We start from the raw sequence: 17,404 nt of genomic DNA on the forward strand, positions 1-17,404 counted from the left end.
AAACACTCCTCCCACCTCAGCCTTTCTAGTAGCTGGGACCACAGGCCCATGCCACCACACCTGGCTAATATGTGTATTTTTAGTAGAGAGGGGGTTTCACCATGTTGCCCAGGGTAGTCTCAAACTCCTGGCCTCAAGTGATCCGCCGTCTTGGCCTCCCAAAGTGCTGGGATTATAGGCGTGAGCCACCATGGCTGGCCTTTAAAGATCTTAAGAAAACAGAAGTTATTTTTCTACCTATTCAGGATCTATACTACCCATAACACTTTGTTAAATAATCTTTCCATAGGAGACATAAATATAAGTCACGGGATTCCTTTTCCATAATAAGGATTTATACCAGATATAAAATAACTAATTTTAGTGGCTGTAACTATGTTACTTGTTGAAGGGGTGTTGAGGTTTTTTAAACTTTTATTTAAAATATTTTTCCAGGGTAGCCACAGAGATTGCTTTCCAATGTTTCTTCCAATTTTCAGATTCCACAATTAGGTTATTTTATGATGAACTGAAAGTAGACCTTTAAAGACTGTATAAAAATGAAATACTTTCCATGTGATCAGCTTCTTCAGCTAGTTTGTAGAAGAGCAGACTTTGTAAAAGGAAATAGATGAAACGTAACTAGAATAATAATAATTCCTATTATACTGACTGTATTGGTTTGTTTTATTGCTGCTAATAAAGACATACCCAAGACTGGGTAATTTACAAAGGAAAGAGGTTTAATTAACTCACAATTCAGCATGGCTGAGGAGGACTCAGGAAACTTACAATCATGGTGGAAGGGGAAGCAAACACATCCTTCTTACATGGCAGCAGGAAGGAGAAGTGCCAAGCAAAGGGGGAAAAGCCCCTTTTAAAACCATCAGACCTCATGAGAACTTATCATCATGAGAACAGCATGGGGGTAATCACCCCCATGATTTAATTATCTCCCATCAGGTCCCTTACAACACATATGGGGATCATGGGAACTCAATTCAAGATGAGATTTGGTTCTATGTGTGGTGACTCACACCTGCAATTCCAGCACTTTGGGAGGCCAAAGCAGGTGGATCACCTGAGATCAGGAGTTCGAGACCAGCCTGGCCAACGTGGTGAAACCCCATTTCTACTAAAAATAAAAAAAATTAGCTGGATGTGGTGGTGCATTCCTGTAATCCCAGCTACTCGGGAGGCTGAGGCAGGAGGATCACTTGAATCTGGGAGTCAGAGGTTGCAGTGAGCCAAGATCATGCCACTGCACTCCCGCTGGGGCAACAGAGTGAGATTCTGTTTCAAAAAAAAAAGGATGGGATTTGGGTGGTGACACAGCCAAACCTTATCACTGACTATCACTTAGCAAATGCTCAGAGGGAGTATATGCCACACACAACACAGACACAGGGTTGCCCCGGAGTGCAGACATTGTATAAGATAAGAACTTGAAAGAAGCAGCACTTCATGTTGAGACACTTTTTTTAAATAGGGTTCCAAAGTGCACTTTACATGAGCTGTACCAAATAGGAAATTATCAATGTTCTTGCTGTCCAGGAGTTTATAATCTAAAACAAAAATTAGATGATTTGTGGACAAAAAAGCTATTATCCATTGATTGAACACAAAGTATAAAAGTACTTTCAGTGTGATACTGAATTGGAAACCAAGATATTTAATATCACCGCTAGGGAACCAAGAAAAATAATATGGACTTCTCAATGAGGTAAGCTTGATAATATTAAAAAGAAAAAAATTAGAAATGTTTGGATTTTAGTCAATAAGTGGGCATTTCTATATGTTTAAATATAATTCCAGCAGTATTTAAAAATATTTTGGTTGCCTTGTGGTGAAAGGAACACTGAATATGGGATCATTAAGAACTAGAGTTTCATGTTCATTGTCTATGTAACCTTATAGAAGCCACTCATCTTTGGGCTCAGAGTTCTCATCTATAAAATTAAGGGATTAAGCAGGATGCTCTCTTTCAGTTCTAACATATCTTTGTCTATGTCTATATTACAAATGAGCACAAATATTTTTACAGCTTTTTAGCCTTCTGTAAGTTCATATATTTGTTTCGCAAGGCTGAAATGGTCTTCAAACAAATCACTTCTCTTCCTACGATCTGATTGTTATCCATTCATCAGTATGAGAGACACAAATCAATATAAGGAATTCAAAGATGCTTACTGCTAATACTAATTACAATAAATGGGAAGAAAACTAATCTTCTGGCCAGGCGTATGGACTCATGCCTGTAATCCCAGCACTTTGGGAACCCGAGGAGGGTGGATCACCTGAGGTCAGGAGTTTGCGATCAGCCTGGCCAACGTAGTGAAACCCCATTTCTACTAAAATACAAAAATTAGCTGGGCATGGTGGTGCATGCCTGTAATTCCAGCTACTCAGGAGGCTGAGGCAGGAAGATCACTTGAGCTTGGGAGACGGAGTTTGCAGTGAGCTGAGATGGTGCCACTGTACTGCAGCCTGGGTGACAAGAGTGAGACTCTGTCTAAATCATCATCATCATCGTCATCATCATCATCATCATCATCTTCAATTTCCATAAGGTTTTTCTTAAAAAAGCAAACTATGAGTGTCTTACTGGAGAGCTCCAAAACAGCTTCGTAAAGAGAAGTTCGTATAAATATCATGATTTTTAATGAGTTATGTTTTGAAAAATGAAAAAGGAATTCTAAGAAAGGTGAATTATACAACATTCCAGTTATATAGTATAGTTTCTTCATTCCTATTAAGCGCAATCCTTCAGCAGTTTTCTTAAACCTTTGCTTATGCATTCCCTTCTTAAATGTTCATAAAGACTCTTTACCTTAAAGTGCTATCATAAGACAGTCTAGAAAAACAACTATTTCTTACTATTCCTTATTTGATGTAAGAAGCATCTGATGGAGATGGAAGTGCCTGAGAAACTCCTGAACAGTGTGTCTATTTTAGTATAAATTCTAAAGTTCACATTAGATTTCACCGTAAACCTCAACCATCTGTCGGCATATACCAAAAACAAAAGTATTCCAGCAAGGATAGATAACTACGGTAAAAACCAAAATGATGTTTTTACAAATCCTGTCAGAGTGTACTAATCAGAGGGTGAGAAATGATATACAGCTGACATATTCAGTGATCAAAACTTACCACCCGATGGTAAGAAGAAGGCTCAGGGAAATAGCACACTTACCAAGCTCTTCAACATGAGAAATCAAGGTGGTATATTTTGCATAATTTTATACATCATGCAACAAAAAAGTTGATGGAAACAATAATTTTGCTGGTAAGAAAAAACCATTCCTGGCCAGTCATGGTGGATCACGGCCTGTAATCCCAGCACTTTGGGAGGCCGAGGCTGGTGGATCACTAGAGGTCAGGAGTTCAAGACCAGCCTGGTCAACATAGTGAAACTCCGTCTCTACTAAAAATACAAAAATTAGTTGGATGTGATACCACACACCTGTAATCCCAGCTGCTCAGGAGGCTGAGGGAGGAGAATCGCTTGAACCCCAGAGGCAGTTTGCAGTGAGCTGAGATCATGCCACTACACTCCAGTCTGGACAACAGAGTGAGACTCCATCTCAAAAAAAAAAAAAAAAAAAAAAAAAAAAAAAAAAAAAAAAAAAAAAAAAAAAAAAAAAAAAAAAAAAAAAATTCCTGTAATTCCAGTAACAGATTTTTTTGTTCGATAGCTCATTACAGTTATCAAAATGATAAGAAGGTGGGGCCACTTATTAAAATAACATCCAGAATGTTAGAAAATATAATGGATACATTGAAGAATCATCTTTAGTTAGAAACAAGAAGGAACTTCTTCCTTTTGCCCTAAGGTACTCTGCTCTGGAGAAAGAAGCTAGGATAGGTGAAACAGGAGAGTGGGCCTGTTGGTGAGGCTGCAGGTGAGGTTAGTGAAACTCCAGGTCCTCAGAAATATCAGTTCAAGGCATGAAGGCTTTAAAGAATAGGCCTGCAGTAACTGAGGCTGAACTGACTTATACTCGTCTCTAGTAAATCAGGTGACTGAAGGAGGGAGTGGACTCTGACTCGGATTTAGGAAGATTATCTTACCTGAAATAATTTCTTCACTTACTTTCTAATTCTTAAAAATTTACAATTTAAGATAAAATAGATCAATGAAAAAGAACTGGAACTAGACCGTTAAATGCCTTAATATAGAGAACAAATTGTTTATTAAAATAACAGGAAATGAATGACAACAGCATCTTTTAGATTCTAATGGGAAATTAGTGGAAGGAACTGAAAGGGTCTAAATGCAGAATCGGCAAAAGAGGGTCAAAGCTGTGTTCAGGAGTGTTTCTGAGGGTGTGTGGGAGAATGAAGAAGAAAGGCGGGGAAGAAGTTCCTGTAATTCCAGTAACAGTTTTGTTGTTAGATGGCTCATTACAGTTATAAAAACTGATAAGAAGGTCGGGCCACTTATTAAAATAAAGGGTCTAAATGCAGAATTATTTTGCAGAGGTAATAGCTAATGACTGTTTAGTGTCAGCTTTGTTTAGCCTCAACTAGGAAGAGAGCAACAGGAGGAATGAATGACTGTATAGCATCAACTTTGTTTTTTTTTTTTTTTTTTTTTTTGAGACGGAGTTTCGCTCTTGTTACCCAGGCTGGAGTGCAATGGCGTGATCTCGGCTCACCGCAACCTCCGCCTCCTGGGTTCAGGCAATTCTCCTGCCTCAGCCTCCTGAGTAGCTGGGATTACAGGCACGCACCACCATGCCCAGCTAATTTTTTTTTGTAGCTTTAGTAGAGACGGGGTTTCACCATGTTGACCAGGATGGTCTCGATCTCTTGACCTCGTGATCCACCCGCCTCGGCCTCCCAAAGTGCTGGGATTACAGGCTTGAGCCACCGCGCCCGGCCTGCATCAACTTTGTTTACTCTCCACTGGGAAAGAACAAGTTAAAAGAATGAATGGCTGCAGTGCTAATTAATTTACTGTCAGCTGGGAAGGGACCAGTGAGATATTTGAATCCAGGTATTTATTGAGAGGGTGAGTTGGAAAGGCAATTTAAGATGGTTTCTAGGCAAAAGTTTACAAACACAAGTAAAATAAAATAACTTCATCCTAGATATGTGTTTATTGATATTTCACTGCCTTTAAGAAATCATTAATAGGAAGTAATCTGTTGAACTACATGAACAATAACTAGAAAAATGATTAATATCCCATCTACAGATTATAGGAATGTACCTTTCTTCATTTTTATAGAACATAATTAAAAAAACCACTGTAAACTAATCTTTTTCCTTGCCAGTGCAGTCAAAGTCAACTCTCATTACCACAAAGCACAATGAAAGTCAACTGCTCATTTATGTCAGCTTTCTGGTTTTATACATTTAGGGATCCTGAATGGGTCTATTTTATCTTGATGGTCTATTTATATAACGGATTACCCAGAGCTGTCTTGGTATGTATTTTGATTGGTATATATCCGGGGACCCTGAATAGGTCCATGTTATCTTGATGGTCTTATGTAACCGATTACCTAGAGCTGTCTTGGTATTTGGTCTCTGAGAGAAGTAAAATTGATTATTCAAGAAATACTTCAGAGGTCAAAGATATGGGGGAGGCTTTGCTAGTTCATATATTAACACTTTAAGGATAAATTCAGAGTTATTTAAGTGGGAGAATTTGGATGTTCAAATTTATAAGATTGGAGATAAGGATGCCAAGACCTTGGATCATTGGATATGTGTTCTGTGATAACGAGCTGATTAACGGTAGTTGGCTGACTTCCAGCCTAATAGGTATTTTTGAAAAGATGGTTTAATTTTTTTGGTTTGTTTTTGGAGTGGATTTTGATAGTGGCCTTTATAATGATATTTCCTCTTTTATAAAACTTTATCTAGTTATTGGTTCTTCTCCTTTCATTTTTTTTTTTTCAGATAGCACACACCCTTTCCAGGACAGTAACTTATATCATCGTATGTATAGGAAAAAACTTTATACAAAATGTTACTGTAAAGTGATCAGATTGATTCTAAAAGAGGCATTTGAATCTCAGCTGAGTTTCTGAGCTTCTTAAATAAAGAGACAAGAGGTCTTCCCTAAGGGGCAAGCCAAGGGATGAGACACACATCCCTTCTATGGGTTAACTAGAGCTGCTTTTTTTCCTTCTTTAGATAAGGTCACATTTCTGGAGGTATAAGGCATATAGAATGTTTAAGTCTTTGCAAAACTAATGAGAAAATTAAAAGGAAAATCTAAACTATGCAAAAATTATTAGGTTAAAATACCTAGGGACAATATTTATTGGTTTAAACAAATGACTTAAACCTAAAATTAGTTGATGGAGATGTTGGGTTCAAGCAACGTAGTAATTTCATAGCTCCATATATTTTAGTTGAAGCTTCCTGTAAAGACTGCATCATCAATATACTCTTAATTCAATCCAGGCTACACTTATGGATATGCTTACATTAAGATAAAAGCCTTGTGCCATCCATTTCACACTGTAAACTATAATTTTTACTTCACTTCCTATGCAGTCACCACTAGAGTTCTGCACTTAACATGCATTCTGCTGACAAAGAAGAAACATTATAAAAGAGTTTTGTGCAGTAAAAAATTTTAAAAAAGAGAAACATTATTTCTCTTCAAAATCTGTTTAAAGGAGAAATAAACTGCATAGAATTTTCCTGCAAATTGAAAATTGGAGAAAGACCAAATTAGAGTTTATGTTCCTCTGTGCTTCTCAAGGTACCTCAGTAGCCTTGAGCTCAAAAAGAAAGCACTCCCCCAGCATTGCCCTCAAAACAAAACAAAAGCCCAGGAATGTTCCACTAGGGCTTCTGTCTATTGAGATGGGTTTTCTTGGGTGTGAACTGAGAAGACAGAAAGACTTATAATAGAAAAAAGCTTTGTTTTTTTCAGAAAGTGAGAAAACTTGGTGGAGGATGGAATCAAAGCTGGTTGTGAAAACTGTCTCATCTCATACTACCATGTCACCAGGATGACAGGTCATATTTTGAGGGCCTTCGAGACTCTGCAGAAAAGACTCCTGGGCTGAGCACAAGCCTTAAGCCTCTAGAATATGCTGGTTTTCTAAGCATTCGCCAATCTGGTACTTATCAGTTACATTTTTTCTCCTACTCCTTCCATATCTTATTCGCTCTATGTGATTTTTGGCAAGTGAGTTTACATCTAAAGACATTTTCACATCTCTAAAGTAAGAACAAGGTAATACAGAATCACTGTAACCATAAGTCCTATAGAATAGGATTCTATTCCAGATTGTCGCAACCTTAATATTTAGACTACTAACTGGGCAACTTTTTAGATTCTATTCCAAATTCCCTCAAACACTTTCTAACATTGACAGACAAATTCCCATAGCCCCAATCTTCCTCTTTAAAATAAAATCACTGGGCTGGGCACTATGGCTCCTGTCTGTAATGTCAGAACTTTAGTAGGCCAAGGCAAGAGGATCACTTGGGTAAGGAGCTACAGAATGAGTTTGGAAGTATTTCCTCCTACATTTTTCAAAATAATTTGAGTAGAATTTTGTTGAGAAATATTAAGTTTACCCTGCCCCCATGGCTCCTCTGTGGACGGTACCTTTTAGTTTGTAATTAGTGGTAGGCAGGTAATAGCTGCCTACTTGGTATATTCTTGAGTTATGTGTATATGTAGAACACCTGTGTATTAATAGGAATCACCTGTCAAAGAGCAAATAAATGCGTGGATGAATCTCTGCTGGGGACCTTCAGTCTGGAGCGATGTCAGCCCTGCAGGATCTCAGGCTGTTTGTCCCCAGGATAGATCCACTCTGTTTTGCTGTCTGGGTGTCTGCCTCTCAATACCTTCAGCCCACCTGGGTGGGGGTCTCCCTACCAAGCTGGTTTCTCGGTAGGATTTGTGTTAGTTCTTCTTTAAATGTTTGGTAAAATTCAGCAGTGAAGCCATGGGTTCTTGAGCTTATCTTTGCTGGGAGACTTTTTATTAGGGCTTCAAACATGTTACTTATTATTGGTTAATTCAGAATTTAGATTTCTTCATAGTTCAAGCCTGGGAGTTGTATGTGTCTAGAAATAGGTCCATTTCTTTTAGACTTGCCAATTTAATGGCATATTGTTGTTCACAGTGGTCTCTAATGATCCTTTGACTTTCTGCAGTGTCAATTGTAATGCCTCCTTTTTCATTTCTGATTTTTTGTCTTCTCTCTCATTTTTAAAAATTCTGACTAAAGGTTTGTCACTTTTATCTTTTCAAAAGGTCAACTGTTTGTTTCATTGATCTCTTCAATTTCATTTATTTCCACTCTGATGTTTAGTATTTCTTTTCTTCTACTAATTTTGAGTTTGCATTGTTTTTGCTTTTCTAGTTCTTTAAGATGCAGTTATGTTGTTTAATATTTTTTTCTACTTTCTGATACAGGCGCTTATGCTGTAAAATTTTCTCTTAATACTTCTTTTGCTGTATCACATAGGTTTTGGTATGTTGTTTCCATTATCATTTGTTTTAAGACATTTTAATATTTTCTTCTTAATTTCTTCATTGACCACTGGCTATTCAGGAACATATTGTTTAATTTCTACGAGTTTGTATCGTTTCCAAAATTCCTCATTATTGATTTCTAATTTTATTCCTTTGTGATCAGAGAAGATACATGATATAATTTCATTTTTTTTGAATTTTTTAAAGTTGTGTTTTGTGGCCTAACACAATTTATCCTTGAATGATTCATGTGCTGAGGAAAATAATGTGCATTCCGCAGCTGTTGGATGAAATGTTCTGTATCTATTAGATCCATTTGATCTACAGTGCAGATTAAGTCTGATATTTCTTTGTTAATTTTCTATCTGGAAAATCTGTCCAATGCTGAAAGCATTTCTGCTTGATTATTTTTAATTATTTCAATCTCTGTGTTAAATTCACCTGATAGAATTCTGAATTACTTCTCTTTGTTTTCTTGAGTTTTGCTGATTTTCCTCAAAACAGCTGTTTTGAATTCTCTGTCTGAAAGATATATCTCTATCCCTCCAGGATTGGTCCTTGGTGCCTTATTCTGTTTGTTTGGTGGAGTCTTGTTTTCCTGAATGGTTTTGATGCTTGTGGATGTTTGTTGATGTCTAGCTGTGAGATTTAGGTATTTACTATAATCTTCACTGTCTGGGCTTGTTTGTACCAGTGCTTCTTGGGAAGGCTTTCCAGGTATTTGAATGGATTTAGTTGTCATAATTTAAGTTTTTGGTCACTGTAGCCGTATCTGCATTAGGGGGTACCCCAAACCAGTAATGCTGTGGGTCTTGCAGATTCATAAAGGTGCCATCTTGGTGGTCCTGGATAAGATCCAGAAGAATTCTCTATATTACCAGGCCAGACTTATTCTCTTCCCTTATTTTCTCCCAAATAAATGGAGTCTCTTTCTTTGTGCTGAGCTGCCTGGAACTGGGGTAAGGGTGACACAAGCCCTTCTGTGGCCACCGCCACTAGGAAAGTGCTATGTCAGATCTGAAGCTAACCCAGCACTGGGTCTTGCCCAAGGCCTTTGGTAACCACTGCCTGACCATTGCCTATGTTCACTTAAGACCCTAAGACTCTAAAATCAGTCGCCTTCCATTCAGGGTGGCAGAATTCCTTATGGCCCCAGGCAGGCCCACAGATACCATCTGGGAACCAGGACCTGGAGTCGGAAACCTTAGTAATCTACCTGGTGCTCTACTCTACTGTGGCTGAGCTGGCACCCAAGCCACAGACTAAGTTCTTCCCACTCTTCCCTCCCTTTTCCACAAGCAGAGGAGTCTCTCCCTATGGCCACCACCACCCCAGGCCCATCGTGAGAACCACCTGGCTACTACTAATGTTCACTCAAGGCCTAAGCCTTCTTCAGTCAGCTTGTGTTGAATGCTGGCAGGCCTGGAACTCTACCTTCAGGGCAGTGGGCTCCTCTGGCCCAGGTAAGGTCCATAAATGCTGTCCAAGAACCAATGCCTGGATCAGGGACCTGAAGAGCCCAGCTGGTCCTCTATTCCACTGTGGCTGACCTGGTACCTACAGTGCAAGACGAAGTCCCATTTACTCTTCCCTCTCCTTTTTTTCAAGCAGGAGCCTCTCTCTGTAGGCACTGCAGCTGGGAATACGCAGGGTCATACCTGAAGCCAGCACATCTCTGAGTTGCACCCAAGACCCATGGTGAGTACTGCCTGGCTATCACTGCTGACTACTTAGGGCCCAAAAGCTCTTCAGTCTGCAAGTGATGAATCCTGTCCAGACTGGGTCCTTCCTTTCAAGGAAGTGGGTTCCTTTCTGGCCCAGGGTGTCTAGAAATGTTGTCCAGGAGGTAGGGCCTGGAGTGGGGGCCTCAGGACTCTGCCTGTTGCCCTATGCACTATGGCTGAGCTGGTATCCAAGCTGCAAGAAAAAGTCCTCTCTACTTTTCCTCTCCTTTCCTTAAAAGGAAGTAATCTCTCCTGAAGCTGTAAGGTGTGCTAGGTGGGATTGAGTGAAAGGTGGCACAGATACTCCTTTGGCCAGCCTGGTTGGTGTCTCACTAAGTCATGCGTCTTCCAAGTCCACTGGTTCCAAACCCAGCCCAGCACCAAGACTTGCCTAGAAATTGCAGTCCTTGTGGCCTAGACTGCCTTTCAAGCTTATTTAGGACCCCAGAGCACTTCAGCCTGTGGTGGCATGGGGGGCGAAATTCAGGTTCTGACCACTGGGATAAATTATTTATCTGGCTGGGGCTGGTCTAAATGCTCCCTCCATGGGCACTGGGTTCTACCTGGTGTTGCTTTCTGCTGTGACAGGGCAGCACTGAGTTTTAATGCAGTCCCACAATCACTGTACTCTTCATCCCCCAAGTGCACATTCTCTCGCCACATCATGTGGCTGCTGTGGCGGAGTGGTGGTACCAGCAATTCAAGATGGTTTTTCCTACCCTATTCAGTGCCTCTTTCAGTGATAGTAAGTTAAAACTAGGTACTGTGATCTCTCATCTGATTTTTGGTTCTTATGAAAGTGCTTTTTTTTAATATGGACTATTTGGTGTTCCTGTGGGGAGGATGAGTGGTGAAGGTTTCTGTTTGGTCACCTTGTTTGGCCTCCACTGCGAAATGTTATTTTTAAAGTGATATTATTTACAATATTAAGGTAAAACAAAAACTTAGTTTTTGAAATGTAACAACATAGACTTTGTGAATGACAAAGATTTCTATAAAAGTATTGTAGCTTTGGAGTTACTCCATACTCCTTGTACTCCTTACGCAGTTGCATAAGATGGCTCCAGTACTTCATAAAGTAAACTAAGGGCAAATTAAGATACGATCTGATGCTCTCTAGGGAGATGTTCTGAGGAGGGAGGGATAAAGAAGACTGAACATGGCGAACCGTAGCCCACCCAGAGCGCTGAATTTGTGACAGTGAAATAAACCTACACTTCAGAAAGTGCTCTGAAAACTTATCATAACTCATTCCTCTATCCTTTGTAAGTAGCAACCTGGAGGGCAGCATCAGGCAGAGCTTTTTAATTAGGCAGCTATGTATTTTGTCAAAAAATTTACTAAGCAGTTGGCTAAAAGTGATTATCTTGAGCTGCACTAACTCTGATTAGTATCAATTAAACATCTATGGTTCTGCAGAAAGCTCAAAGATGGTCAGCTATGTGCCAAAGCACAGACCAATGGCTACCAATACACAAAGTCAGCACAGATATAAACCACATAGTTTGTAGAAAAAGTTTATTTAATGGGGACAGTAAGACTATGTAAGATGGTTACTAGAAAAACCTCTTTCAGTCTGGATAAATACACAACAAAGGATCATAGTTGAAATATCAGTGACCTTTACAAGAAGAAAGGTGGTCAGCCTATGGAATTTTCCTTTTGGTAACCTTAAGAAGTCATTTTAGCAGTACTAACCATATAGTTTATGTGAGGCACTGTAACAAATGCTTTACAAGTGGTACTTCGTTTAGTCTTCATGAGTCTGAGGTAGGTACTATTAAATGTCCCCATTTTACAAATAAAAACATTGAGGTTAGCGAGGCTACAGAAGGTACCTGAGGTTTGGGAAGTGTAGAACCAGGATCTAAATCTGGAACTCCTAAGCAAAAAAAGTGTTTTAATAATCAAAATATATAGCTTTACTACATTAGTAAAATTTAAAATTTGTTTTTGTTCATTGTTCACTCTGCATGTTTTAAAATGTAAGGATTATAGCTTGTCTGTTAGGACAAACTCTCTAACTTCTAATTGATGGCTAGCCAAACATATCTTCAAAAAATAACTGTTATAATAACACCTTAGTTTTTGACAACCAAAACAACATATCCAGAAAAAACTAAATTCCTTAACAGATCATTTATTAGTAAATCTTTAATAGCTAGCACTAATCTTTGCCCAAATGAGGTAAAGCCTCCATTTCTGATTGGAATAATTTATTCTTTGGCCCACATAAAATCTTAGGCTACTGAAAATAAATACCATGTTTGTCTTCTGATTTTCTTAATAGTAACGAGTTTTTTATGTCGTAGGTACTCAAAAGTCAACTGAATCAACTAGGTAAATCTGAGGAGGATAAGGTTTTAATCTCGATCTGCTTTCAACACTCTGAATATAAATGATTCTAAAATAAACATTAGGTGGTTCTATTTAGCTGTTTTCAACTTTATATTATAAAAATGGTTTAAAGTCGAGAGATTACAAAAAATGGATACCTCAATTCAAAGATATATCTAAAATGCAAAGCAGGCCTATTTAAATATTTCCAAAATTAGTATAACTTTCAAGGGAACTGGAATTGGCGTTTTCTAGCCACTATATCTTTCCAATTTATTAGATAATGACAGGTTTTGCAAGTAGCTAGTAGAGTTAATTTGGCAAAGGTGAAAGGGAATCTGCTGTATTTATCAATCTTGGAAAAGTCTGCTATATTTCCTCTGGTAGAACATAATCAGGGATGGAAGTAATCCTGTTTGGTGGATTATGGGGTGATATTGCCATCTAGTGACCATTTATCGCTGCAAGTGATCTCCTTTTTCTGAGTTACTCGGTAATGAGGAGACAATAATCAGATGCATACATTTAAACACTCAAATTTACGTCTCACTAAATTACAAAGTCCTTGAGGAAGGGATCATGGCTACTTATTTGCTTTCCTGCAAGTATTTGTTAATATTGACATGAGAACATGTTCTGGACCCACTTACATAAGCATATGAGAAAGAATGTTTCATTCCTCATTCCCTTCACCTTCCCCTGCCCCTAACTCTTCTGCTACTCAGGCCTGCTTAGAAGCTGCCAACTGTAAAAATTGTGCTGGGACTATCTCAAGTAAGTTTCTGTTTTCATGACCACATTACCAATGTAAGTGGCACAACACAGATGATTAATTAATCAAGTAATTAAGTAAATTATGCATTACTGGCTTATCTTTACTTCTTAAGAAAAATAAGGCAGTGAATTCCTCCAGTTGCCAAATAAAATGCAACCAAGTTGTCAGCAGAATTTCAGAAACATCAATATAATTATTCTAATAGCTATATTTTATTGAATGCTTATAATATGCTAAACATTGTTCTAATTGCTATATGTGCACTGTATCATAATCCTCAAAACTGAAGGAGTTATAAATCTAATTTTAACAGTAAGAAAACAATCTAGTAGGTAGAAAGGCTAGAATTTGAAACCAAGTAATCTACCCATTTTTGGTAGAAAACAGAAAATAACAAAAATGTTGATATTTAGATTTTTAAAAATATGCAAATATCTCAGTTATTTAACTTTAGTTACCTGAATTACTTTGAAAAATGGATTGCTTTGGCAGATAATTATTCTTGGCAAGACACATACCCAAATTTATAGATGAAAGAGTTTATTTATCTATTTGTTAATACATAATGGCCTTGGCCCAAAAAAGACTAATTGGGGCTAAAAGAGGAATTACAGTAACTTCAAAAAATATATTAAATATATCCAAGATCCTAAATATATTATTCTCCCCAAAAGCTAGCTGCTTCCAAACTTGATTTGATATTTTGCATGTTTTCCCTACGTTGCTTGGTAAATATACTTGCTTCTCCTTTCTGCAGTCGATGTCTGACAGCTGATTTTTGCTGTTTTGTTAACTGACGTTTCACCTTCTGTTTCACCAGTTCCTGGAAAGATTTCATAAATTAGTATTACTGATAATGAACCATTTCAAAAAGTACACTGCTAATACCTTTTATATTTGTATGTTGACAGCATGAATTTTTAAGATTCCAAATACTGACAGTACTATATAGAAACTGTTATATAGGAGAAGTTAAATTTCAAATAGAAATACAGATTATATAGCAGAAAATACAGTGTATAGGCAGAATTTTCAAAAAACTACCATAGCGCCACCTAGTGTGCATCATAAAAACTGATGGAAAAAACGAGATGAAAACTGCTTGTTCCTCTGCTTTTTAGGTTAAAAGTAGGCTTTTTGAATAGATTTTGTAATAGAAAATTATTTTTGAAAGCATTCAGTATTGCTCAATATATCCAAGAATGACTTCACAATTTCAGTTGTAGAAATGACCTGATGGTGGCAATTATCCATGAAAAAGGCTTCATATATCATAAATTCAGGTTACTTACTAGTTAAGACACATTGTGCATGTCAAATGACTTACAAGATGAATAAGAAATGCGAAATATTCAGTTCACAATGATCTTTTCTTTCCCTGAAGCACTACAGCCTGTTATTTAATAACTGTAAATAACCTTGTATCATCCAATGTGTTTCCTAAAAAATATAGCTACAAAATGCTGCAAAGCCAGGAACAAGGGGTTTTTTTTGAGACAGGGTCTCGCTCTGTTGCCCAGGTTGGAGTGCAGTAGTGGGAACATAGTTCATGGTGGCTGCAGTCTCCTGAGCTCAAGTCATCTTTCTGCCTCAGTTTCCTTAGTAGCTGGGACCACAGGTGTACACCACTATACTTGGCTAATTTTTAAGTTTTTTGTAGACAGAGATCTTGCTGTGTTACCCAGGCTGGTCTGGAACATCATTGGCTGGGCACTGTGGCTCACGCCTGTAATCCCAGCACTTTGGGAGGCTGAGACGGGCTAATCACCCAAGGTCAGGAGTTCAAGACCAGCCTGGCCAACATGGTGAAACCCCGGTCTACTAAAAATATAAAAATAAGCCAGGCGTGGTGGTGGGTGCCTGTAATCCGAGCTACTCAGGATGCTGGGGCAGGAGAATCACTTGAACCCAGGAGGCGGAGGTTGTAGTAAGCTGGGATCATACCACTGCACTAGGACTTGGGTGATGAGCGAAAATCCATCTCAAAAACAAAAACCAGGAACAAAACATTTTATACCATTAACATGTGAGGTCCAAGTGTCTGAGACTGTCTTAAGTACCTTATAATCCTCACAGTGACAGAGTTCATTAATCTTCAGTTCATATGAAGAATGGCTCATCCATCTCAAACCTGATTATTTTATCAAGAGACCTACATTAAGTTTTTGAAAGTCATCAGTTTGGATTCTAAGGCAAACTTATTTGAAATTTAGTCAACAGGCTGCCTAAAATCAGGACAATTGAAAAGGAAGGTATTTTGAGTTTTAACAACAAAAAGTCATTTGGCCTTCATTTTATACATAACGGTGAAAGGATTCAACTCTGCCACATCCTTTGAGAAACAATAACTTATTAGAATCAAATAAAGTACTGGTTTGAAGACTAAAGTCAAAAAGCAATCAACGGAAGTCTGTACCTGAAAAGCATGCATTATTTGTTTAATCACAGTAGTGATCTAATAAACATTCAGTACATGTTGAATGACTACTTACCGGAGGAATTGTTGAACAGCTTACAACACTGCCTGAAGAAGTGATACTCAGAGTTCTTGTTCTATATTGATTAATAGCTCCCATATTTTCTTCATCTCTAAAATTAACCCACAATTTATCTAGTTAATTTGTATAATGTAATGAATCCCGTTTAATTCATATTATTTTTTGCATACAGAACAACTGAAGACATAAAATACTTTAGAAAGATTATATTTCAAAATTTCTGTGAAGATAAAACTACCTACTGGTAAGTTCTGTATATTAACAATTTGTATTTTCCAGCATTCTGATAGTCACTATCAAAATTTCAAAATAGTAGAATGTTTTAGCCATGGAAATCTATCACCTCCCCACAATTCATCTTCCCTTTTCTAATAATACTTTCCTCTTCTTTCACTGAACTATAGAAGTAATGTTTCTCCCAATCTAAATTTTTGAGACTCTTTCCAATTTCACAAACAACAGAGGATATAATGGAAACAGACAGTACTCACTTTAGTCAGCTCTGCTAAGGTAGGAAAAACTGCAACCTAGAGACTAATGCTTTCACATGGCTCAAAGTTTCAATATATGCAATGTATAAAAACTCAGACAGTATTAGCTCCTAACAATTAATATTTTTCAGCAACATCTGCTGTTCTGCTTTTACTTTGAATAAAAGTTTTGCTCAGCATGTATCCAGAGACTGAGAACAAAATTATTGTTCCCATTCTGAGTTTAAAAGACCATTTAATCCTATGCAGGTTTTCTTCTATCACTGTGGTTAATTTTATATGTTAACTTGGCTGGGCCACAGGGTGCCAGATATTTGGTTAAACATTAACCTGGGGGTGTCTTTGAGGGTGTTTCTGAATCAGTAAACTGAGTATAGCAGATTGCCCTCCCAAGTGTGGGTGGACCTCATCCAATCCATTGAAAACTAATACACTTACTCAAAATCCTGACCCTCTGTCACTCCCGACTCTTAAGCTGCTGATTAAGTTTTCCAAGTTTATTATTCAAATGGCAGTAGCCCTGTGACACAGATACACAGCTACATGAAAAAGGAACAAAACTCTCAGGTTTTGCTTCATGAATAAAACTGTAAAGATAAAGGTAGGCTTAAGATATAAGCCCAAATATGTACTGAAAAATGTTCAATAAATTGCTGATTTACTTTTAATTGTCATATTACTATTTCGAATAAATAAAACCAATATTTCATTAAACTAGTTTGATTCTGAATACGCTATCCCAAATCCAAAAGTTAAGTTTTAGTTTGCTAATCTAAGCTGAGCTTAGTATTTGCCAAAAAAAAAAAAAAAAAAATCTTAAAAGAAAACATCATTACATAACTTTAACTATACATGAACAAAGAACTGAAGGCTCAAGATTCTGGAGAAAACTCACTGCAGATGTTTCATGTAGAAAGTAATAAAAACGCCGGGCGCGGTGGCTCAAGCCTGTAATCCCAGCACTTTGGGAGGCCGAGGCGGGTGGATCACGAGGTCAGGAGATCGAGACCATCCTGGTCAAAATGGTGAAACCCCGTCTCTACTAAAAATACAAAAAATTAGCTGGGCATGGTGGTGCGTGAGTGTGATCCCAGCTACTCAGGAGGCTGAGGCAGGAGAATTGCCTGAACCCAGGA

The 17,404-nt window shown here is 37.9% G+C and overlaps 1 protein-coding gene across 3 annotated transcripts in view; it reads right to left on the minus strand.

The window, feature by feature from the left end:
* Positions 1 to 13,802: 13,802 nt before the first annotated feature.
* The window catches only part of RIOK2 (RIO kinase 2), an 18,326-nt gene continuing 14,724 nt past the window's right edge, over positions 13,803 to 17,404 (minus strand). For all 3 annotated transcript variants that reach the window (XM_017507329.1, XM_037730969.1, XM_037730970.1), the window contains 2 exons: positions 15,772 to 15,868; positions 13,803 to 14,102 (listed from right to left, as the gene is read on the minus strand). In XM_017507329.1, the coding sequence (XP_017362818.1) occupies positions 13,938 to 14,102; positions 15,772 to 15,868 (262 nt within the window). In that variant the 3' untranslated portion in view covers positions 13,803 to 13,937. The remainder of the gene's footprint in view (positions 14,103 to 15,771; positions 15,869 to 17,404) is intronic.

Source organism: Cebus imitator, unplaced genomic scaffold (genome assembly GCF_001604975.1).
Source record: "Cebus imitator isolate Cc_AM_T3 unplaced genomic scaffold, Cebus_imitator-1.0 Scaffold372, whole genome shotgun sequence".
Taxonomy (NCBI): domain Eukaryota; kingdom Metazoa; phylum Chordata; class Mammalia; order Primates; family Cebidae; genus Cebus; species Cebus imitator.